Below are 25,969 nucleotides of genomic sequence, written 5' to 3' on the forward strand. Positions count from 1 at the left end.
GTGAGTTTTGTTTGTTAAAATGGGAATTGCGAGAAATGACATAGATTTATTAAGAAATCCTGTTTTAAATTTTCATTTTTGTATCTTGTATCAATGAATGTACAACAAGGCATGTAATTCATAATTATTGATTATTGTACTGAATACATTGTATAGAATGTATCCTATTATATCAGCTTTCGGTGTCATATTTGCTATTTGTAACATTTTTAATTATTTGCAAAGAGAGTTCTGGCCTGAGTCACTAGTTAGACTGTAACTATGTTATTAGTGAAATATTTGTTTTGTCATAACCAGAAATATTGTAAAAAAATGTATGAATAAAATGTACATAAGTACATTTAAACTGAACTAGTGATAAGCTTGACAAAGTATATTTATTTACATTGTAATCAATTAAAATTAGGTAAATATATTATACCTATGTTTACAGTTCTTTAGTCTACAAATACTTTTTTGGTATGCATAGAGTGTAATGAAGTGTTATTGTATTAAATTATATTAAATATTTTTTTATGTCTATTCTTTATTATTTATCTTAATCAGCAAGAAATTAAAACTATCAAGTTATTTCAGGTCAAGGAACATAATACTCTAAAGAGTTTCAGCTACTAAATGAACAACAACATCTGTAGGAACAACTAATACATTTTTGTCAGTCTTGTTTTTGTTAAACCTATCAGTCATAACGTCAGTTAGACATCAATTAGTACGTCATTCAATGATACAGAATTGTCAATTGATCATCTTGCTGCTGTGGGTGGAATTATCAATTAAATAAATTTAAAAAAATATTTTACTGACACAATCACAAAATTCATAAAAGTTCTTGTCTAAATTTTAAGTTTCTTGTTATATCTGTTTATTAAAGTAAATAAAACACCAGAATAAGTGGAATTACAGTCAACCCTAAATTCTTAGAATATATTTCACGTAATACTGTAAAAATGAAAAAAGGATATGGAATAATTCCTAGTTCTAAAACACGGGTACGTTGCTTGTTTTGCGGAGTGCACATACCCAAAGCTAACAGATGCATCGATCAACACACAAACGGAGCAAAACATAAAGAAAATGTAATGCTGAAAATGGAAAATGGGCTTGACATACTGAACGAGAATCTATATTGTAAACCATGCAACCAAGTCGTAGATGAAGACGGTTCCGTCGCCGATCATATCGATACGGAGAGTCATTGTAACTGGCGCGCTGCAATGGAAGATCTAACTGAAGGTGAGTTTATTAAGCTAGAATCCTATTTATCGTCAGAGAGAGATGATGTACGTTGTGACGCATGCAGTGTTGACTTGAGTAGTAGTCTACATGTCATTGAAAAGCACGTCAACAGCGTAAAGCACAGAAATAGGGTTGTGGAACGATTGAAACCATTAAACGGAATTTTCTCTATTGAAAATGATGATGAGGTGTTTTGCAAAATATGCAATATTTACATAGAGAATACAATCGGTTCTGTTCTACAACATATTGATGATGATGAAGAACATGTGGTCTGGTTGGCAGAAATTGATGATCTCATTGACGGTCAAGATGTGAGTATAGACCGGTATCTAGCAAATGAATATGAAATAAATGCATTCTGTAAAAAATGCGAAATGGATATACTATGTGATGCTCAAAATATTGAGAGCCACGTACACAGTGAAGATCATCTCAATAGATTTGTGTAATATGGTTAATATTTACTTTTAGATACCACCATTACATTTCCCTAATATTCTGTATTCTATATTGTATAAGTATAGGGCTATGTACTTTTCCAAATAATTGTTTTAAGTAGGTATTTCTTTCAAATGGCTTTAATTTTTTATGTGATTCCTTAAATTTTGTTGAAGAATTCTTTTAGTTATATTTACAATTAATTTAATGTTCCACAATATCTGTACAACAACCATGATTCATGGACCATAATATCATGTTTTAGCAGAATACAATAATTCATCCAAATAACTTCTGAGATTATTTAATAATAATATCTACAGAAAAGTAACTGTTGGTTAGATTAGGTTGGTTGTTTTATATAGCAAAATATATATTCAATGTACAGGATGTAAACTCTATGGTGTCATTATATCTCTTTACCCATTAAGGCATTAAGTAATTTTTTTTTTCACTGCCTTTTCAGATTTGAATAAGATAAAAATATTGATTAATTTCTAGAGTGTCTATAGTACTGATGTATCACTTTCATTAGAAGTAGCCAGGCATGGAAATTATTGTATTGATCTTATTGTGATATATTGTAAAACTAATATATTTATAATATGCAAGTTATTGTTACATAATAGATTTATGTAAGGAACAATGATTGTTATTTATAAACATTATTCACTACATAGACAAATTAAATCATTTTTCCAACCCATATTGTTGGTATAGAATTTCAAGTGTAAGTAAATAATAATTAAAAATGTCATTATGAAATGGCTTTTGTTTATTTATTCAGTACAATAAATAACTTTGTTCATTATTTTACCAAATAATATTGCTATTATAGGAATATTATATGCAACTGTTACAATATTCTTACTTAAAAATATAATTGCAAAATGTTTATAATTATGATTAATGTCCTTCCAATTCAGTTGAAGTTTTGTAAATGATTTTGCAACTATATTTTGAATTTTAATTTGTTAGAATGTTATTATTTTTAACAAGTTATCCAGGTTAATTATTGAAATAAATATGCACTACATAATTGAAATAAATATACTTTGTTTTATTTTATTACTAAGGATAGTGTAATAGCCACAGTTTGTCGTCAATTTGATTATGTAGTGGCGGTAGACAAACGAAGTAGTCGACAATGACAACATATGATACTAATATATGTGTCGTCGGCGATATAGCATCCAGATTTTGCCACAATCGCTGCTAGTAAACTTCTCAGTGGCATGTGTTAAAAGCGTACTTACTGATTTGTACAATCATTAGATTCAATAGAGATATAGATATCTTCCATTTAACACTGGTTCAATTCCGGAGACAATTAAATTTCCACAGTAAACAGTCTAATTAAAGTTAAAAAAAGTGTTAAATTATACTTAATATTGTGTCTGTATTTTTTTATATAAAAATATATTTCTGTTTACATAATGATTTATAGTATTTCGTAGTTATATATTAAGTATAGCAGTATTTTCTATTTAATTTACTTTCTTTTTATTATATAGCCTTATCCAGCGTATATTGAATGCGTCTATATAATTTAGCCTTTAGGCACACATAGTGTGGATTACAATCCAGTTTTGTACCAAACAACACGCTCCTAATTACATTCTTGTATTGATTGTAATCTGTTTCGTGTGCTAATAAATAAATACATTTGTATTAAAGTTCATGTAATCACTAAATATTCGAAATATGATATATTTATTTATGTAATTATATAAATAAAGGCAATCGTTATCAAGTTTACTACAATACATTCATGGGATAGTTTCTTCACTAATCATCAAATGGATATTCCTCATTTTCATCTTCTTCCATAACGGCAGTTAGGGTAGTTCCTTGCGTGCTGGGAACTACTGAAGTGTGACTACATTTTGATGGACCGGCTGGAGGTCCATCATAAGAGGTTTCCGAGTTGCCATTCACGTCTCCTAGCCGGGACCGTATCCTGTCTTCATCCAACCGTACCACTTGCGCTATGTCTTCAGCGCAACAATCTATCTGAGTTATGGAATCCATCAGATGTTTCTGCAAAGAACTGATAGAAAATGATTTTATGGGCGCAGGCGTGTATTATAATTTCAAGAAGTAGTCGGTCCTTGTATTTATGTATTAATTTCGGAAAATCTTTGGAATGTTTAAAATATCACTACATAGTATAAAAAGGCATATTCTTAAATCTTTAAAACTATGCAACGGATTTTGAAGCGGTTTTTTTTAATAGATAAGAGTGATTCAAGAGGAAGGTTTATATATATAACACGCTGTAACCGCGACTTCGTCCGCGTGGCATTTAAATTTATTCTTCAAAAATAAAAGTAGCCTAAGTTACTTTACATCATTACTTCTTATTACATCAGCTACCTGCCAATAAAACTCCCGTCAAAAACGGTACAGCCATATCAGAGATTAGCCGGAACAAACAAGACAGTCAAAAATTGTAAATAATGTTATTTTGGAGTATGTACCGTATTTATATTTACATGCATATACTAAAAAATATTACAAACGGACACTCAAATTTTATTTATATGTATAGATAAATGTACACCCGTGCGAAGACGAGGTGGGTAGCTAGAATATACTAACCACCCACCTCGGCTTCGCACTGTAAAATAAAAAATCGTTTATTCAAGTACTGAGGTCATTTTAGTACCTAGTTTATGATTGTGAAGTGTTGTGTTAATATTTTTCCCTACCGTTCCCAGTACCCAGGCCTGTATATATGTATGTATGAATACATATAGACCTAAGTACGTGTTTCGAAAACAATCGGTTTTAAATTTGAACCTGATTCTGTCAATGTTACTCCTCAAATGTTTCGTAAAATGCTTGAGTCTTGAAAGCTCGTCTCTTAGCTTCGTGTCGACGTCATCTCTGGTCAATTCTCCGGCAGGTCTTAACGTACGATCTGTTATCCTAGCTGCCACCACCTGTTCTTGTTCTAAGGTCTCGATTAAGTTTTGTTCTGCCGTTACCATCTCTTCATCTAACGATTTGATATCCTTTATGGCCTGTAACATACGGTTGCTTATATAATGTAGTACTTTTCCATCTAGATTATTATTAATAGTTTTACATTAATAGGTTATTTGACTTGAGTGGGATCTCTACAATTATTTAATAAAAGCCAAGAATAATTGTATAGGTATACCAATTTCCGAAAAAGGTTTATAAGCAAGTCAAAAATGACACATAAAAGAGATATCAATGTAAACAAATTTAAAACGAACGGTGGACAAACTGCCAGCAACAAGTTACCTCTCCTCTTTGCCACTCCAATTCCTGCAGTTTGCTAGTGTTAGTATGCAAACGCCGCCTGAGAGCTGCGTCTACTCTGGCCGCAAACGCTTGTGCTTCTATTGAAAGATGCACTCTTGCTCCCCTCACCTGTACGTTAATTGATAAAAAATGACAGTTTAGTTTTCCCACCGTACTGATGTAAACTCATTCATTAAAAGTCATTTATTTGAGTAGCTCTGTCTTACCTACTTTAGTATCCAAGAAACCTGCTTTGTAAGCTGCTACGGTTGAACAGTAGCATATGGACAGATGGGATAGAAATTAAATAGTATGAACTCCTGGCTTCTTAGTCCTCTAGTAAGTATAGTAAAGTTATAACGGATTATCCACGTTACGATACATGTAATGCAGACAATGTAGTTGAGTAGATAGCTAGTGTGTTATTCCAGTTACATAAAAAAATATTTAAAAAGCATTAGGATGTCATATATAGGTATTTCGGACCAGAATAAAAAAAATACTTACGTTTCAAGAGTCTATAGAAATTAGCTTATTGAAAGGACGTTGGAGGTCTTCAGAGAGGTCTGACAAGACCTTATCTGTTACCTGTCTATATTACAAGACTAGATATATCGACACAAATACATACCTGTTGTCTTGTAATAACGGCGTTCGTAAGTGCTCGAAGACCAGCTCTTTTTAAGGAGGTACATCGATTCTCCCATCGACTCAGTGGTGAAAATCTGGGAATATAATTGTTATACCATGTTATGTACTTTAGAAATCCGCTAGGCTAGCACGAAATCGCCTAAGGCTTTTTTGTATCCAGTTTTTATGTTTAGACATTTGTTAGGTAATCACATTTAAAGAGCTGCATAAGGTTGTAGGTATTCTATTTCGTACACAGATCATGTCTTACATTGCATATAGGATGCTTTTACCTGCATTCATTCGAACAACGACGTAAAGTAGGTAGGTAGGCACATTTAGTACCTAAAGCAGTACGGCGACCCCCAACAGGAATAGTTGAAAAAAGAAATAGCTATATAACACACATATTTTCTTTTCTTACCTTCGTTTACTTTTCTTTCGACTATTAATTTTACTGACATCATTCAAGTCAATATTAGCGCACGATTCTTCAACAGAAAGTGCTTCTTGTTTATTCAGCATATCAACTTCTATACGTTTCTTCGTTTTCTCAAGATTCATGGTTTGCTTCTCAAGTTCTGGAATCATTTTTTCGAATTTTTTTTTCTCGTCCCTTAAAAAGTTGAATTCCTGAAAGTAATGGAATTATAGGGTTTCTGGTAAAAATCAAAGTCAAAGTAATAAATTCTTTATTAGTATTTTAAGTATGGATCAACGAATATATGTAGGTACATACCAACATATAAAACAGCGAGTTAGTCTTATTTTAGCAGTACTAACTAGATTTTTTTAAAGGACGATTATGGAATGGTGCAATGGACAAAATGGGCACCAGTGGAGGATGATAAGATGAACATGAGGTCAGGTCAGCAAGCCTATTAAACAAACTTATTACGATGGTTTCCAGAGGGAACCGCGTGGAGGTCACCCTGACTTGGTACATTGCTAGCAATTGAGTAATTATTTCACATTACTAACAATCCCTTTCCTCCCAGTAGTAAGTAGATCTAACAACCCGCAGCAGATGTCACTTATTCAAAAGGGTCGTTAGTGTACTTGTCTTCTCAATAACATAAATAAAACAATCAGGCTTGAAAATATTATCTGAACGTAGGTTAATACAGATGCTATCATAATACATACCTATAATAAATTTTTGATGCGTAAACTTATCTATAAGCGGCTAAAATATCCTACACGAATAAATGAATTGTTAAATTTAAATTTGATGCGTTTTTTATTTATAACACTGCGACTATCCAAAATTACACCGAATCTATCTAAGCAATTACTTTCTAAATCAACATTGACGTAGAAAAACGACACTCTTACGTTTTAAGATCGGTATTTACCTCCGTAATGGCTTCTTCGACCGCATCGCTCAAGGGTTTTAGAGCACCTGGTCTACTAGCTTCCCTCGAATGTTCATTTATTTCTTTCTGTACTCTTTCTACGACAACTCTTAGGGCATTGTGCTCATAACGTAGTGCTCCTATCGCCTCGTCTAAACGTTTGGACAAATCTTCGAGAACCCAACGCCAGGAAACTATGTCTGATATCCTAAATTTGGTTTACTGTGTCAATTTAATAAGTAATCTGTCGACTATCACATATAATCCCTATATGAAAATATCAAAACGTTTTAAATCACAACCTAATGATTTCTAACGCATAGTCGGGCTGGCAAATTTCTCGAGCAGTGAATAGGTACAGAATAGATAATATACCTAGTAGATACTAATTAATATATAAGCGTTTTATACTTGTGTAAATAAATTATTCTTATTATACAAATAAATTACGTTTTCTCTATTTTTTACAATCTTTTTTATTGTAGCTCGGCTCCAATTGCGTGATCACCTATACCATACCTCGATAGATGGGCAATGTAACATAAATAAAAGAATTTTCACAATGGGTTCAGTAAAAGTGGGGACAAAAGAACATACATTCAAATTGCAATGCAGCTACCTTTCCTGTAAACATTTCTTGAATTGATATTCATTACTTTCCCGCGAAAAATTGTTCAGCAGCACCAACTCTTGAGAATCATTGACCTGCTCTATCACTTTAGAGTTCAGTCTAGTATTCAAACTTATAAGATCCTGTACTCCATTTGGGCAGCCCAGGTAACCGTCATCCGAAAACATTATTTATCAAAATGAATATTACAACTTACTATAAAATTATTATGAAAGCTTTAGTTAAATGTGTAAACATTGGCAAATTTGACAGCGACATTTTCATTTCAATCAAGTTTCTATCCGTCTAATTTGAAAGAAAACCTTATTGTAGGTTTATAGAGCTGTTTAGTAAAACGTTATATATAAAATTATTCAACATAATTCAGAGACAGTGTGTCTATGAAAACAAACCCTCTACTGACATAATAACGATTGTGTGGAAATCTTGATGTTGTTCTTAAGACAGCTGTTAAAACCATTTTTGTTGTTCCCAGTTGTATTCTGTTTTTGAATATTTGTAATTAGTAAAATATACTATCTTTTAAATTTTACAACGTATAATAATGTAGTTTTCAGTAATTGATAAAGTGATTCAAGAGTGAGGTTTATATGTGTAACACGTATGTATCGTGTTATAGTGTAGAACACGCTGAGAAGTTCTAAGATTTGTAATTAATTAGTGTGAAGCCGGGTCTGGTCGATAGTTGATAATAAATATTAATTTGCATTCATTCATTACAGATAATAATTAATATATACTTAAATCTTAAAAGATACTTAACCAGCGCAATTAGACGATTGAACGTTGTCTTTAAATAGTTTTCAATTAAACTGCTGTAGTTACTTCGATATGTATTCTTAGTAACGGTTAGCAGTGAAGGTACACTCACTTCTAACCGTTACTAAGAATAAGCAATACGCAATCACAAAATCTAAGTGTTTTTTTTTCAATTCACAGAGCGTTATCTAGTCCTAGGTAAGTAGAGCTTATGGGTATTAGACAACTGATATAAACGCTTAGTTATTTTCTTTGTAAATACATACATAATATAGAGACCAGACCGATACAAATAATCATACGCATTAATACAAATGTTTGTACTGTGCGAGGAATCGAACCCGCTATCATTGTAAGTAAAGCGGTGTGCTAAACCGCTAAACCACAGAGGCGAACAATATTATAATACTACTAGTTTAAAATTTAATAAAAAAGTGCCTAACTTAAAAGTTAACTTAATATATTGTTGAAGAAAAGAAATGAAACATGTTAGGAAGCAACTAATATACAGGAGAAAACATGTAAAAATGGCAAAATACATTAATTATTCTAAAATACAAATAGATATATTTTTTATTTATGACACTATCAACATTCTACACTATAAGTACCTACTTCCATTATGTAGACATGTAAATAAATTACAGACTCTAGATACAAATATAATATTCTATTTTTATATTTATCGTAGAATTTATATTTTTCATATAATAATATGTAATTCAAGTAAATAACTAGTACTTAATCATATCTCTTCAGGATCATGTAAAACGGTCGTAACAGTACGAAGTATATAAGTTCTGCTACACTGATGATGCTGAATCCAAGAAATAAGCTCAGAAGACCTCCAATTGCACCTGAGGAGACAGGAACTAACTTGTAAATAAGTTCAAACAAAATAAAAAAAAACTTTTTAGACTTTTTAGACAAGTATTTAATCATTTTCATAATCTTATAGAGTAATAAGTACTCTATGATTATTGAAATTAAGGGAAAGAAAAATAAATGTTTATAAATGTTTAAAAATAAATATATCAATAAGGGAAAGATAAATAAATGTTTTTTTAACCCATTAACTATTAAACCGTTTTTTTAATGTACATATGTGTATTAAATATTTGATCTCGATTTGTATTAAGACCGTTTGCAAAAGTCGTAGGTGGTAGACATAATAATATCGTAGATATATGTAGATCATTATACATATATATATAGATATATATATTTTTTTCTTACCAATAAAATAGTAGTCATCGTACTGTGTGTGACGATGTTGTCCAAGGAACATGTCCTCATAGAAGTGCACATTGATCTGAGTCACCTCATGCCTGTGATAAAAATTATATATTTACTAACTACCTAGCTGTTCCCGCGACTTCATCCGCGTGGAATTTAACTTAATATTTCAATTTTTCTTTAGCTAAAATACAATTATCCTAATTTACCCCTTATTACATCAGCTACCTGCCAAGAAAAGTCCTGTCAAAATCGGTCCAACCATTTAAGAGATTATTATTTAGAAATTAATAGAAAGAAAGAAAGAAAGAATACTACCACAGATAACATACTATTCCATAATAATAGTACAAATTCGAAAGTATCTATTTGTGTATTTGTAACCGTTTTAAGACTAAAAGACTGACAGGAACTTAGTTAAATTTTGACATGAAGGTAGGTAACACTAAGACAGACATATAGGCTATACTTCAATTAAAAATCGCTGATGTGTCACAGTATAGTGCTAGTACATATTATAAATCGAAAATTTCCGAGAATTACGTCTCTCTAATTAGGTCGAACTCGCCTTTCTAATTGTATTATGCATGAGCAATTTTCAAGTAGGTAAATACAAACTCTTCTTGAACGACTTAACGTCGGTACATTTGTTCCTGAAATATTTGATTCAGACGTTACTAGATGTCGAACTTCGATAGCAATTAAGCAGTGACATCTTTAAAACAATTGAGAAGTCGTATATATAGAACATATGTATGTATGGAAGATACGTTACGTATTTTAATCGTACACTTTCATGCATAGAAACTATACCTACATCGCATTTTTTAATTCCACATAAACAATATTAATTATATTGACTTCAAGAGAAAAACTATTCTGATTAAAAAAATATTACAAAAATCGATTCAAAAGGGCCGAAAATAACATAACGTACACGTAAGATTGTAAATATTTTCAGCAAGTTTATTTTCGAGTTAGGTTATATGCTTCATATACTCTGAGTAACAAAACATTAGGTACATTACATTACCATTACGAGGGTAATGTTTTATACAATAACAACAAATTCATTCCTCTTTTGCTTTCTCTACATCAACCTATTCATACAAATTCGGCAACTGTGTATCTTTTATTAGGTCCTTTTCAACACAGTATAAATAAATAATAAGTGAATTGTCAACAAAAAAAGAAATAGGGACTTATATTTCATGAAATTAGATTACCTTTTCGGTTTTCCCCATGATGGAGATGGATCACCAGGTTCCTTGACTAGGTCGGAGTAGAACACCTGACAGTCGTACATGACCTCATTACAGGATGGGTGACATGATGTAACGCTACCCCTGGCCACTTTGCCTTCTTCACAGTCATCATAGTATGCAAATATTTGCTGTTCTCTCACTAAAAGAAATACAATATTGTTTTTTTAACATACGGGGACAAATAAGCTTGCGGCTCACCTGGTAGTACCTAAGTGATTTCCGTCGCCCACAACATCAGGGGAATTGAAAGTGCGTTGCAGGCCTTTTAAGAAGGAATAAACCCTGTTCTTAAAAGTCATTCTTACCTACCTAATGCATAAAGGAATGGTGTACACGCTGGTACTCTGTTTGATGGCAAGTGGAAACTGTTGACCGTATATATGAACAGCACTAAGGACATCCCGTCATCATGGGTCGCTAGTAGTACCCCATTTATGCGTTGCCATTCCAGAGCACTAAGGTCTCCGTATCCTCTAATTTCAGTGCCTTTTCATACCTTTCGTTACAAAGTTAGTAGCGGAACTGCAAGAATAGGTTAAACAGAGTATAATTACGCAAATGACTTTGTACAAAGTGGGTCTCCATAAAATATCACAAAAATATCTGTAGAATCTATTTATTTGAGACAAAGTTTAAAATATTTTGTACAAGTACATATCTACGTGTATCGTAAATTCCCGTTGTCGATTGTAATCCATTATTAATGACTTACCTTTAACTTTATATACGCAGTCGTAATCTAATGGCGTCGAACAAATGCGCTCTTGAAAGTTTTTTCCTTAAAAAAGCATAATTGACTATTAAATGGATAGATTTAAAATGTTTTAAAAAATATGACAGTAATAAATATGATTCTTTTAATGGTGTGCACGACGCACCTTTATACCTATTGTTTATGGTATTTATTGTCTATTATTTTATATAGAAAAATAATGTAATTCTTTATTTATCTGCTATAGTTTTGATACATTTTAATATACTATTTCTTCCTAAACTACTGTATTTCCATAATCATATTTACCAACATTGTAATAATACAGTACCTTCGCTTACAAATGAACAAATAATACGGTATTTGGCTGTGCGAGAATAATTCACAATGGACTGTTGTGGAATGTTCCAGAAATATAAATTAATAAATTGCTTTTTTAGTGAATTAAATGTTGCTAAAGTAAATAAACATACATATCTAATAAGAGTTATAGACATAAAATCTTACTTGGCCAGTAATAAAGCGAGCAGTTACATCGTATCTTAGTTTCTCGTATATATGTATCGATTTTACAATTATTTGCCGTATAGAAGTGATAGTAATCGAGTTTCCTCTCGTTTTGAAAGAAGCATTGTCGCAGTTCTGGATCTAAGGCCCTCAGGGCTGTGTCCGTTTTGTATGTAATTGGAGACACTTCGATTGTGGTCATCTTATTCATAGGGAGGCGAAGAACTGTAGTCGTGTATGCGTGGTCTGTTGGTGACCTGATTAATACCTGCAATTTTTCTTATTAAAATTTTTTTATAAACAAGTTAATGCTCTATCTTATGGAAATGGATGACATGAACCCTGATAACGTGAACTCTACCACGTTATTACGTAAAATTCTTCATTAATACCTAAATACTATGGTGTCTATGCTCCGTACTCAATAATTTCATTGTTATATTTCAACCTGATGTATTTGTGCTGATTCAGAAGTCTAATATCAATCGCAGTGACAAATAGAACATATCCAATTGCAATTGAAACAGAAAAAATAAATCATGAGAGGTAAGCTCTATACAAAGTCGTTACAGGGTAAAATATGACCAATAGCTGTTTGTTTTATAGTCTTTGGCATACAAAAGAAAAATAAGATTAAAAAAAGTACACATACAGTAAAACCTAAACTATTTCCATCACAGGCATATTGGTGTTCGCTATTATTAAAAAACAGTTCCACTCCCAGACCGTTCGCTTCTCCTGCTACCATCACCCTGGATGGTTGCATGTTTGGATCTGGAGGAACTACCAGAGGATACCCTCCATCAAGATTCCACTCTATCTTTTTTGCTGCTGCGTGATTATTGAAAGTCTTGTGCCATTCCAAGGTATCATTTGTCCTGAATAAAAACATAAGCTTTTAATAAAAAGTCTGTAGTTATACTAAATATCTAACTTACTTCTCGTTGATAGAAACGCTGATATAGAACTGCAGTTAATCAAAGAGACCTGGGTAGACCCTCTTCCACGTTAAATTTGAATATAGAGTATATTTTATTTAAAAAAGTTAATTATTATAAATAAAACTTCCTACAAACTACTGTTATTGTGTTTTGTCACTTAATTTGAAATTACAAGTTAGTAAGAAAAGAACAACGTTTGCCGTTTTTATGAATTAGGGCAATAGTCTTTAAATAAATTAATATTTATATAATTATTTTAATTGTATCTTACATCCCATTCAAAGCTAAACTGTTGAAGGCGTAGCAGAGGCCATAATCTGTAAAAATTGGTTGAAACAACTGCTCGCAACATTCGCTTCCCACCCAATTAATGTAATGTTTGACAGGCCAGTTGCATCTCTTTATGACGTCATGGCATTTCAAGGCACCCTGAAGATATAGAAATAGAAAATAAACTTAATGTAAGCACTTTTGCTATTTGGCAGTTTATTATTCACACAGAATTCTTATCGAACATGCGTGTTGATCTTTTAAATAAATGTCCTAACAACATTTATTTAAAAGATCAACACGCATGTTCGATAAGAATTCTGTGTGAATAATAAACTGCCAAATAGCAAAAAAAAGAGTTATGGAAAACTTTACTTAAACTTTCAGAATAAAGCGATAGCTATTGATTTGACAAAATATAAAATTAACAAAATAAACAACATAATCCCATCAAGTATAGTGGGTATATTAAATGTACATTTTTTTCCTTCATTAAATTAATCTATGCAAACAATTGGCAAAAAAAATTTTACACAAATTCATATAAAATATATTCAAGCCTGAGTGTAATGTCCGAAATCTATTTTATTTTCCCGCGCAAAGTAACAGGTTACAGATTATTAAATTCACACGTAGTGTATGACAAGCGCGACATAGCTGTATGTCCTGTTAATTCTAGTATTTACATAATGTCATGTTAATTTACACAAACCTTATCAATGAAGTTTTGCAGTAATACATTTTCAGTAGGATTGAGCTGATACTGAGAAATATTTTTGCTGCTGGACATCCGTGGACAAAGAAATGAAGCGAACAGCTGATCTAAACTATAATATATCAAAGTACCTTTCAAATAAATAAGTATTATATATCTGTAGTATAAAATACCTAATAAAAGTAGTTGTTGTAGGTTTATTAAGTTTTTTTTACTATTTGATATTGACTTGAACATTTATAATCATGTTGCCAAGAATGTGCAGCAGTAGATAATATGTTTTTTTATAGTTATCAAAGTTAAACCTGACATCAATATTTAATGAGTAATAATTGCCAAATGCAAAACCTACTTACAACTTAACTGTGTAGAAAACGAAATAGTTTAAACAGAAAATAAGTATATAAATCAATAGTGACATCAAAAAGAATTCGCAGGGAAGTAGAATAAGTTATGAATTGGTCAAGATATCGCATAATGAAGGGAAAAAAAACTAACGCGAACTGATATAATAAAAAACCAGTCGAATTTAGTGCTTAATTTTAAAAAAGACGCTCAATTTTTAAATCAATGAAACATACCCTTCTAGCTTAGACACATTGACAAAAGATAATTTGATTTTTGTAATTTGGATTACAAAATCACAGTTGGGAAATAAACCGCCAAATTATATATAAATTATAGGTGTTTATAATTTTATTTTATTTTCTAGAACATTCACGAAGGGCGTGGAGGTCCACTTCAGGAAAAGCTGAATGATGTAGCTCGCGGCTTCGCCCGCGTGAATATGGCGGTTATCGCGCGCATACAGTATTGGGACGTTATATATACTGATAGCTATGATCAGAATCCAAACGGCACGCTCCTTTCTGCTGAAAGTCGGTTCAAAGATGTATCTAGAAAAGAATAGAATATTCAAACAAAAATAAAATTAATCACTTTAAAAAAATCTACCGCTCATTTCGTGAGCTCACAATCACAAGAAGAACAAGAAGTAAGAAACTTGCGTGTTGCTCTTTTAAATATAATACTTGTATATTTACATTTTTAAGTTGAAATGTGTGAACCAAACTACCAATTAGAACTTATTCATTGTCAAGTTATGTAAAAAAATATTTGTGTAAATTATTATTATATTTTATTATACTACAAGCTGATGGCCCATATAATGGTAAATGGTAACCGTTGCCTACGTACATGAATAACACTGTGAATAACATGTAATCATGTGTCGTCCATGTAACCACTAACGTGACATTCCGTTAATTTTACACCTAATATGCATATAAGGATGGGACTTTTAAATCAAAACAAGCCTTGAAAACACAACTATTATATATAAATAAAATAATTATTTGCTAAGTATAATATTTAGAACAAGTGAATATGGCAATAATGTATCCGCTTATAATAAATTATATTGTATCTATTAATAAATAAACTGAATTAATTCAGAATTAATTAGTAAATTTATGTTATAGTAATTTCATCTTCCTGTCCCAATTATTTGTTACTCATATTACTTAAGGTTTTGGCTTTTATTCCAATTTTTCATCCTGACATTACTCTAGGAATAATATAATAAAAAAATAATTATTACTTTGATAATTAAGATAAATCACGTTATTTCAATAAGTAGTTTATGCAGTTGTACATTCACATTATTAATTAAAATATTACAAGGATCAAAATGGTTCATACTAAATCCACACCGATTGAGCTACACGGTTATTTGCTGTGTGCGTGTATTACTGTATGTGTGCTTAAATCCATGCGATTAATCCTAAAGTTGAGCGGCATCATTTTGTAATAGGCCTCTTATCAATATTTAATGAGTTCCCAACCTATACTTTTTTCTGTAGAAAACGAAATATTTTAAACAGAAAATAGTATATAAATCAATAGTGATATCAAAAAGAATTCGCAGGAAAGTAGGATAAGTTATGAATAGGTCAAGATATCGCGTAAGGTAAGGTAAAAAAACTAACGCAAACTGATATAATAAAAAACCAGTGATTCGCTCAATTTTTAAATTGAAAAATTTAAATTGACAAAAGATAATTTGACGTGTAAATGTGGACACAAAATCACAGTTGGGAAAGGCACCGCCCAAATAGGTGTTTGTAAGGAGTCTAGAACATTCACGAAGGGCGTGGAGGTCCACTTCAGGAAAAGCTGAATGATGTTGGCGGCGCATATTGCTATACTGATAGCTATGATCAGAATCCAAACGGCACGCTCCTTTCTGCTGAAAGTCGGTTCTCTAGAAAAGAATATTTCAAACAAAATTAAAATTAATCACTTTAAAAAAACTTGTAATTTCGTAAGCTGTTACATCACAAGAAGAACAAAAATAAAATCGCTCTTTTAAATATAAAATTTTTGGGGTTCAAAGTCTGTCTCGATATATTTATAGTTTAAATATATTAACATGTATTCAATGATTATTAGTAATATTAACTGAGAAAATTTTTTTTTTTAATGTAAGTAATTGTTTGTTTTTAAGTTGTATTTTTTCAATATAAAAATAAAATTTCATGTCGAAAAAACATCATAAAAATTTATATATTTATTAGAAAACCAATTGGATATCTCTAATACATTAATCAACACATATCTAGAGAAAGCCAATAAAAATAGTGACTTAGCAAAAGAAAATAAAATATAATTTGGCAAACAGAATAAGGATTAATTTAAAAAAAAATAAAAAAGAAGCATAGAAAAGTATTATCAAAAAATCAAATATTATAAATTTCACAATATATTTAGAACAATTTTAAAAACAACTTTAAGAATTACAAATATTATAACATTGAATTGACACTTGTGTGTTTTGTATAATAATGATGTATATAATTAACATGTATTCAATGATAATATAGGTTGTGATTAAGAATATGATAGAGTTTCGTTTTATATGTGTTTTTAGAATAATATCTTATCAATGTAATTGTATTTGTTATACGTTGACATTATACGTGAAAATATAGAATGTTTGTGTTGTGGGTAAATATAATAATGGTGTTCCACGTACACGACATAAACATTTCATCATATTTATCTTTTCAATTTTATCAGTTGAATCGACGAATCAATATTATAACCTTACCTGACTCCATGGAGAGAGCCCTCATAGAAAAACTGCTTCGCACCATTCAATACTTCCTTAACCCATATATACCAAAGAGACCGACATTTTACAACATTTACATCTTCTAGATGATCGATATTCTTAAATATCTTCTTTCTATTTCCTCTTATTGCTTCATGGCTTATATATTTGAAATCTTTCAAATAGTAATCACCGAAATATAAATTGGGAACGTTTTCTATATCAATGGTGTGAGATGGATTCATATTGATTAACACTGTGATTTTCGTTCTAAAGGATTAAAATGTTAGCAATATTCGAATAAACCAATTTGAATTAACAACCAACCATTGATGGTGACAAACAGCAAATACAACGATGTGTGCATACAGCACTTCGCTTAATTGAAGCAATTCCGTTAAATGTAGTGAATTGATGTTCTCCGTACATGAAGCACAGCTCCGTACAGCAAACACAGTTCTTTATGTATATCTTTAGTCAGGGAAATACCAACAATGTTATTTTATCATTATGATTGCCAATGTTAGGTATAGCTATGAAAATTTGTGTCCAACCAACCAAAATGTCTGCACCAATTTTCAGCCACAAATTCGTTATAGCTACAGAAACAGATTGCACGGTGATATTACTACAATAAATCGTTGTAATGTCAATCGACCATTAGTGAAAAACACAGAAGATTTATAAGTAGCTGCAGTTAGACTTAATATTTGAAGTACCTAAATCTTTTATTTCTTTTACTGGGAGCTCATAAACAAGTATTATCATGAAAATGTAAATATCCCATTTAGATGATGTAGATCTTAACGATTTAGATTATTTATCCTAAAAAATGCATTTATTAGAATTGATTTTTACAAGATTTTCTATAAATGCATGTTTGAAAGCATCGCCGCGTGGTAGAAGTTAGTCAGGACAAGATAGATAGATTAGTGATCCAATTGTAGTCGATGAATGCATTAGCAATATTGGAACTAAGTCAATATTTATTTTATCTATTGAGTTTAATACATTCCATTTTATTTAATATAACTCTTATTACATTCATATGTGTGAATTAACACAACACCAAATATCGTAAAATATATGTTTAACTCACACACGCACGTCTCGGTTTTCAAACCAGGCAGATTTTTTTATTCTATACAACACAAATATTAAAAGTAGGAAATGTATCTTCTTTTAGTTTCACTTAACGATTAATAATATTAAAATTAAACTACTTATTTGTAGCCCTAGTAATAATATAATAGCAATAAAATAGGCACATGAAATATTTTATAACCTTTTATACCTGCTCTATAAGTTCGAGATCGCGATTTAAAATTTTTAGAAATTGTTATTTGAATGGTACCTTATATCGAACCAGTAGGGTCAAATGAAAAAAAATTTAAGTGCTTCATACTTATATAGATAAGACACTACCTACTTCATGCTAAAATGGTGTATTACAATAGCATAGGTAGTACAATAGCATTCAAACAAAAAAAAGAATGATTACAAAAACTTTTTGAATCCCACTCATTTCCATATTTACTAGAATATTGTGTATAGCCCTTGAAACTTGTGTAAACAATAAAAAATAGACGCCTTCAGCGAGATATTGATACATTGGTAAAGTTCTTGTAAATTTCAATCACAATCTGAATAGTTTTTTGTCGATCTGTAGGCTTTAAGTTTAATCTTTTCTACAACAATATTTTTACACATAATGTGAAATCATTAGTAAACTTATGTAAGATATAACATTTTTTTAATATTTGATAGGTACAGCTTTTAATGAAATCTACATAACATGGGAAATAAAATGTCTCGTTTGAAGGTTAACTAAATTATTTATTTAGTTAACCTTCAAACGATTATTTTTAATTAAAATAGACTTAAATACTAACTGCTATAAATACTACCTACATTACGTTACATAAATTAAATACATATATTTAACAAAAATGTTCTATAACATTTTTATTCTGAAACAATATATAGAATAGAAATAATATTTATTACAATATTCTTAATTAGGGCATCGTCTAAATGTTATTTTTTGTGAGTCCACCACCCACTATCAAAAGCCGCCAATGCTATGTTTTATACCTATGTACATATCTTGCAAGTATTTGTATAAATTTGTATATTAACACAGATAAGATAATATTACATAATATTAATGAATGAGATATATATACTAATAAGGAGTTAGCATATGATACCTAAAGTGTCTACACACTGCCCTAAAATCGGTTGTGATTTTTAAGTAATATTGAGAAACGCCTTAGATCAAAGTGTAGGCAACACATGAGGTGATCTAAGGCGACGTTCAAAAGCGAAATACATGTCGCAATATGTAGATCAAGCTTCTAGTAATGATGGTCAGAAAAATAAATAATCTATTAATTAATGATGACTTCCCTACGTACAAGGTAATTTTTAAACACTTTCCACTACTGCTTTATTGTCTTCATTGAGGTTAGGTTCGTGTGTAAATGCTTTTATTGATAAGTCCTGTTTACTGTTGCAAATCGCAGAGTCCTGAAGCCATATATGAATACCAGGATCGAATATCATTGAAAGATCGCCACCAGACATCTTGATATTATGATATGGAAACTTTTATTATTCATATTTATATCATAGATTGCTGTTAGCTAAGGTCGCCTTGTTGTAATTATACGTTCTCTAATATATTGTTTATGTCTTTTCTTTGATATGGTGACTGACGTAGTGATCTATCAACGCACAGCCCAAAACACTGGACGGATCGGGCTGAAATTTGGCATTCAGGTAGATATTATGACGTAGGCATCCGCTAAAAAAGGATTTTGATTAACTTTTCCACCAAAGGGATAAAATAGGGGATGAAAGTTTATATGAAACTTTGTCAATTTTAAACCGATCGGGCTGAGACTTTGCATGCATAAAACTACTATGACGTAGGCGTCTCCTAAGAAAGGATTTTGATAAATTCCATCCCTAAGGGAATAAATTACCGCGAGCGAAGCCGCGGCCAAAAGCTAGCTACAAATATATCTTCTATCTATAAGCATTTATTTTTCATATTTGTTAATTTGTATCCACTTAAAATTATAAACATGTGCTGTTTTATAGCTGATGTTCTATCTATTTATTTTCTCGGTCATTATTCTGCACTAAATCAGCTGTATTCTGAATATAATTTAATTTAAAACCACCACGTTGGATACCATTAGCATAAAAAATTCTTGGTAAATTTGTTACGATGAGCCAGCTAACCTGACCTCATGCTCATCTTATCATCCTTCACTGATGCCCCGCCAGCGTATACTATTAGTGTAGGTGGATGCATTATACCATTATCGTGCATTAAAATTTAAAAAGACTTACGCATTGCTGTTCCTGAATAAGTATCCCATATTACGGATTTATTACCCTACTGAAATTTACTGACATATCTTGCCTATCCACGATATGAACTTAAACACATCGGTTAATAAACAATCCGCGGTAAAAATAAGTGAGTATTCGACGGTACCTAAGCAGACACTTTCTACGAAATTTACCTCAGTTTATTAGTGCACTATAAAATTGACATTGTTTAGTCAATTGTGTAATTATAGCTGTACACATTAAGTATGATCACAAGTTCATAAGTTATATATATAGTTCATAAGTTATATATATAATATATTGAATACACAATATTCAATATATAATATCTATATACCTCATGTATATATTATAGTATCTTTCCTTATAGTGACACAAATAAGTATCTATCTATTGTATGTTTGGGGATACCAATCGCGTGTTAGAGGTCATTGATAAGCAGCTAATGTAGTTGATCATATATTTATACATATACTATTATTTATTCATAGGAATACATTATAAATACATTCACTAAAATACTATTTTAAAAGTTATCGTAAATCATCTAAGTTTAAATCAAGGGTATTTTGTCCATTTTATGTATTTTTATTATTAATAAAATACATAGAGCATATTACTCTGCTACATACATTAAATATTATTATTAATATTTAATGTAGTCTGTACGTACATTAAATATTAATCATTTGTACATTTTACATTTATATTACTGAGGTCATAAAAATAGCTTATAGTATTCTTATCTCTACGTTTGTGCTCGTTAATCTCTGAAATGGCTTCACCTATTTCGGTGCGGCTTTCACTAATGTATTCTGGTACACTTTATTTTAAATTTTGTGTTTGTTTAAATCTAATCTGTTTCCAATCAAAGGTTAAATGTCGTTTACACTGACTTATTTTGCAACCTGCTCGAACCATTTTATGTATATTCTATACCAGTTTACATACAAAAACGTTATTAACTATTTTTAATCCGAATAAAACCAGTGTAACGTAGCAGGAAACCGTTCGCCCCTCGAATGTGCAGCCAGAAAGGGAATATGGCTTAATATTCAACATATAATGATTTATTTTATCGTGTTCAGTTCTCTTTCTCTATTTATATTCGTCACAGTATCAAAAAAAAGCCTAAATTTTTTCATCACCATCTATTTATATTTACTAAAAAAAAGTAAATTTTTTCATCACCCATATTCGAGTGGTAGATAATGCCGCAAGATGTTAAGTCCGTAATATGTATTTTTAAATTATTTGCATTAAAATGAAATAAATAGAATGCTATAGTATTAGTACTCGTCACCTAATTTTTAAAGTCATTATCATCTGTATTGTTACAATGAACTTTACACTGTAAAGTAGAACGTAAACACACATCCGGACATTATTAGCTATAGTGTGCAGTCACTAATCATTATTATACCCAAAATAAGTTAGTTTAATATAAATTTTAAATTTATATTTAATATAAATGTTAAAAATCTACATTGTACATTAAATCTGTGTGTGAGACCAAGAATAAACCAAGATGGTTTCCAGGAGATCCTTGACCAGAATGGACGTTATCCAACCTACCTAAAATATGTTTCTAAAGGAATTATTAAATCAAAAGTAGGTTGAGCATGGGGCTGAAGTTAATAGCTGTACAGAGTAGATAAATGGTTTATTCTGTCTAATCTATCTTTTTGTCATCCATACACCTACGTAAAAACTTTTAACGTAGGTGTATGTATGTACGTAAATATATATATGTCATGTAAATTATGTTAGTAAAAAGGTAATAAATAGGCAGATAATTTCAAAAGTACATGTACTCATATCTAGTTATACTCCTACACTACAGCAATAAAATGTAGGAGAAATAATCGATCTAGTACCTTATCACTACTTTATCAATGGTTACATAATGATAAATAATTTTATGAACAAAAAAGAAATCATAATAAAATTTGTTAAAATAATGCAAACACTCCTTTAGGAAATAGTCAAATAAACACATGATTAAAATTGTTAGATCGGCGTACAGCGCGTATCGTAAGTACGTATTACAATTACAACACTCAGTTCAGTTTTGTACGACTAGTGAACAATGGTCGTTGTGTATCCTAAATAATATTATTTTATAAATCTAGTGCGAGTGAATGAGGTAATTGTTATCTATTTTGTTTATATGTTTATTTATTAGAATTCAAACTTCTTTTATAAAACACAATTTTTTTATGGATCATAATGAATTGCATAGTCGCCTGCGATAACGTTATACGCTGAGGCACCAGTGGAGGATGATAAGATGAGCATGAGGTTAGATCAGGAATCTATGGATCAGGAATTACGATGGTTTCCAACAGTACATTGCTAGCTCTGGGGCTGTTAGTCCACATTACTAACAGTCCCTTGTGGAGTTTGGACCCCTTGGATCCCTTGGACCCCTCCAAGTGGATTTATTAAACGGAGTAATTTATAAAAATATTTTAATTTTATTTTAGAAGTCACTTTATAATTATTTAAGGAATAGCCTATTTTACTTGTATTTTAAGTGTAATTCTTATACCCAGAAATCTGATTGTCCAGAACAATCAGATTTCTGGGTACTTATTGTACGTAAGACATCTATTCTTACTAATTATTTTTAGCTATGTGTACTACGTAGGTATTCATTAAGTTTATTAATATATATGAATATTTGTTTAATATTATTAATATAATATTATTATTAATATAATAGGAAGTGTTATTACTACTAACAACATATCCCCGGTCCCCTAGTTACGGTTTAGTAGACAAGTAGACGGGCACTAGGTACAGGTCTCATAGTAATGTAGGATATTTCAACTTTCTCTCAGAAACGATAACGAAACCATCGTTGTTAATTCCTGCACTGGTGACCTGAGAGCTTATAAAGTTAGCGCAGGCGAATTCACTATTCCTAATTTATTCATTAAAAAGCTAATTTTTAAAATATTAATACTTTGATCACTATAATTTCTTGTTCTATCACACATTTTTACTTAATATAAAATGTAAATACTAAAGCTTAAATTTAAATTACTCGCTTGTTGTATTGAACAATGTAATGGATTTTGCAACTCCTTTCATGCACGCTTTTGAAGTAAAGTTCAAAAAACTGTTTTGTTCGCCTTTCTGTGCATTCACAAAGTGGTAAACACAATAAAGTCAAAATACAAGATAATTTATTATTTCTCTTGTATCATGCAGTCGACTTTAGATGAGTAAGATTATACGTTTAACTTATCAGACCTTACTTGAATTTTATATTTTTAGATTTAAGTGACTGTTTTATATCTGTTAGAAACCATTTTCTTTAACTTATGTGACAATATTCAGGATTGTCTTGACTTTTGTTTAATTTTATTAAATATCTGCAAAGTTTTGTTTTCTGTTCTTTTCAGATACGATGGAAATAACAAATAAATTCTACTGCACCTTAATAATTTTCACGTGTTATATTTATAGAGGTAAGATTTTGTTTGTACTTAATGCTTTATTACAGGCAGTAAATATAGTGTCGTATAAAATAAAAGTGATTATAATTATTGCTTATATTAATCATTTAACGGTTATTTAAGTTAAACCAAGAAATACAACTTTTATAATTTGTCATGAAATTCTTATTAATTTAAATTAATTATAATCAATTTATTACATTATAATATATACAGAATAGAATTTTATTTACACGACTTAATTGTACAAGTAAGAACTTAAAATTAAAAAGCTTAAGAAATATAATATAATAACCTAAAATATTATTTAAGACAAGTTTCAGATAGTGCAATAACAAGGGGTTTTTCTTAATATACAATGAAAAAAAATACACAAAAGTTAAATGGAAAGAGTGTCCCGTATCGTACCTGGCTTAAAGGTTCCCATAACGCTCGCAGCATTTCCACGTTGAATTGCTAGGGAAATTCTTTGCGCCAGATACAATCCGGAACGTCGGACATGGCCTCTGTCGACAAATAATTATTATATATAATATTAATTGATTTAATTATAATTAAAAAATACATAATTTGCTAACTTATTTAAGTAAAATTTATATGTTCCAATATGTCCAATTAAATAATCACTTTTTTAAATCTTTGGTATTAGACATGTATAACGTCTGACCAACATTTCTTTTGTTTGTTGTTTCGAATATACAAAAATATCTTTTGCTTTTTCCAATATTCGCCAAATTACAAAGCGTATCTGGGTAGCACATATAGTATATATATCCATTAGTTGATTCTCTCCAAAACGTCTTTGATTACATTATGAGAACAGCAAACGAGAGAATCACTGCAGAATAACTAAACGAGAAATACCCCAGAATTAAAATGGCCTGGAGTAATCCAAAATATTAGTAAACTGAAATAACTATATGGTATAGTATAGCTAATTATATTGTCTTGTATTACAGCATCTTCAATATACTGTTTCTACTGCAATAGCGCGAACAATAGCGCATGTGTGGACCCCAATTTGTTAGAAGAAGACATACGATCTCGCATCATTCCTGTCGTCGACTGTGAGAGAGCTATCCCAAGTCCGGTTCACGTGAACTTTTTCTGCCGCAAGATTGTACAGACCAGTTAGTTAAATTTTATAATACATATAATATAGCAACCCATTTCTGCTCATCAGTACAGTATATGAGATAGAGGTCGTACGAGTATAACCGACAAAATATGTGGAGATTGGCGAAAACATGTAGTATTTTCGGATAACAATACAAAAAAATACTGTTATGTTATATAAAGACGGTGTCTGATATAAAAATAGCAGACAACTTAGTCGAAATTTGACAATAATTAATTTAACATTCAGTAAGACTATACATTATTAATATTAAAGACTTAATAATAAGAATCTCATCTCGACTTAGACATATACTCGCAAACAATAATTATGTAGTTTGAAATCTATATATGTATATAACTATCTATAAATAACGTAACCAATTTCATTAATTTTACCCTCACCGCCCCTTGTCATTGCAAGTTATATGTTGAGTTTTATTTTAATACAATAATATGTGATGTCACATATTAATATTGTCATTAACGGTATCGTCGACGCTCTCCTCTCGTTTCTCTTCTCTCCTTTCGTTTTTTTATTTTTAATGTAGGAACTTTCCGGCCTGATACTCCATTGCTAGAAATGAACCTTGTCGGGTTCCCCACGGCAACCATCATGATAAATTCCTGGAAAATTGATCACTATGTACTGACTGACCTGACCTCCTTAGCGCTGGCGGGTGCACATTTTCAATAAAAAATATCATCTATTAAAATGTGGTTTCCAGTATACCAAGCCCACCACGACTCAGAACTACGCGTGACCCGCGGCTGCGGGTGGGTGCGCCACGAGAAGGAATGCTACCACGCAAACAACCACGATCATCTGGAGACAGTATGCCAGTGTTTCCATGACCACTGCAACAGTACCGATCAGCTCGACCCTGGCGCCATGACCATTGTCTTTTTAGCGCTAGCAGCGGTTTTACATTATTATAGATAA

The 25,969-nt window shown here is 30.9% G+C and overlaps 4 protein-coding genes across 4 annotated transcripts; 2 read left to right on the forward strand and 2 right to left on the reverse strand.

Annotated features, from left to right (window-relative positions):
* The first annotated feature begins 616 nt into the window (after positions 1-616).
* On the forward strand, positions 617-2,434 carry LOC131853975 (uncharacterized). Its single transcript, XM_059205079.1, has one exon. It carries the CDS (start codon positions 948-950, stop codon positions 1,686-1,688), a length of 741 nt encoding a protein of 246 aa, XP_059061062.1. The 5' UTR covers positions 617-947; the 3' UTR covers positions 1,689-2,434.
* A 928-nt stretch (positions 2,435-3,362) lies between these two features.
* On the reverse strand, positions 3,363-7,858 carry LOC131853976 (tektin-2-like). The gene is made up of 7 exons (XM_059205081.1): positions 7,555-7,858; positions 6,936-7,143; positions 6,005-6,213; positions 5,582-5,675; positions 4,951-5,079; positions 4,480-4,703; positions 3,363-3,727 (listed from the first exon to the last, which is right to left on the reverse strand). The coding sequence occupies exons 1-7, from the start codon at positions 7,731-7,733 to the stop codon at positions 3,466-3,468; spliced, it is 1,305 nt and encodes a 434-aa protein (XP_059061064.1). The 5' UTR covers positions 7,734-7,858; the 3' UTR covers positions 3,363-3,465.
* Positions 7,859-9,066: 1,208 nt separating this feature from the next.
* LOC131853921 (pickpocket protein 28-like) lies at positions 9,067-14,046 on the reverse strand. Its single transcript, XM_059205010.1, has 8 exons — positions 13,969-14,046; positions 13,258-13,415; positions 12,698-12,923; positions 12,046-12,313; positions 11,535-11,604; positions 10,788-10,961; positions 9,562-9,653; positions 9,067-9,182 (listed from the first exon to the last, which is right to left on the reverse strand). The coding sequence occupies exons 1-8, from the start codon at positions 14,044-14,046 to the stop codon at positions 9,067-9,069; spliced, it is 1,182 nt and encodes a 393-aa protein (XP_059060993.1).
* Positions 14,047-22,520: 8,474 nt separating this feature from the next.
* LOC131854018 (uncharacterized) lies at positions 22,521-25,969 on the forward strand. The gene is made up of 4 exons (XM_059205142.1): positions 22,521-22,592; positions 23,857-23,922; positions 24,870-25,040; positions 25,755-25,969. Exons 2-4 carry the CDS (start codon positions 23,862-23,864, stop codon positions 25,967-25,969), a joined length of 447 nt encoding a protein of 148 aa, XP_059061125.1. The 5' UTR covers positions 22,521-22,592; positions 23,857-23,861.

The sequence above is a fragment of the Achroia grisella genome, unplaced genomic scaffold, assembly GCF_030625045.1.
Source record: "Achroia grisella isolate CSIRO2021 unplaced genomic scaffold, CSIRO_AGI_Agris_v1 utg918, whole genome shotgun sequence".
Lineage (NCBI taxonomy): Eukaryota > Metazoa > Arthropoda > Insecta > Lepidoptera > Pyralidae > Achroia > Achroia grisella.

Excerpts from the sequence above, each read along its gene's own strand:
- LOC131853975 (XM_059205079.1), top strand. The coding sequence starts at position 948 with ATGAAAAAAGGATATGGAATAATTCCTAGTTCTAAAACACGGGTACGT.
- LOC131854018 (XM_059205142.1), top strand. The coding sequence starts at position 23,862 with ATGGAAATAACAAATAAATTCTACTGCACCTTAATAATTTTCACGTGT. Across the intron at positions 23,923-24,869 it reads CACGTGTTATATTTATAGAG|CATCTTCAATATACTGTTTC; the intron begins GTAAGATTTTGT and ends CTTGTATTACAG. Across the intron at positions 25,041-25,754 it reads CCGCAAGATTGTACAGACCA|TATACCAAGCCCACCACGAC; the intron begins GTTAGTTAAATT and ends TGTGGTTTCCAG.
- LOC131853921 (XM_059205010.1), bottom strand. The coding sequence starts at position 14,046 with ATGTCCAGCAGCAAAAATATTTCTCAGTATCAGCTCAATCCTACTGAA. Across the intron at positions 10,962-11,534 it reads GTATATAAAGTTAAAGGTAA|AGAACAGCAAATATTTGCAT; the intron begins GTCATTAATAAT and ends TCTTTTAGTGAG. Across the intron at positions 9,654-10,787 it reads TCATGGGGAAAACCGAAAAG|GCATGAGGTGACTCAGATCA; the intron begins GTAATCTAATTT and ends TTTTTATCACAG.
- LOC131853976 (XM_059205081.1), bottom strand. The coding sequence starts at position 7,733 with ATGTTTTCGGATGACGGTTACCTGGGCTGCCCAAATGGAGTACAGGAT. Across the intron at positions 6,214-6,935 it reads TCGAAGAAGCCATTACGGAG|GAATTCAACTTTTTAAGGGA; the intron begins GTAAATACCGAT and ends CATTACTTTCAG. Across the intron at positions 5,676-6,004 it reads CGAAAGAAAAGTAAACGAAG|ATTTTCACCACTGAGTCGAT; the intron begins GTAAGAAAAGAA and ends TTATATTCCCAG.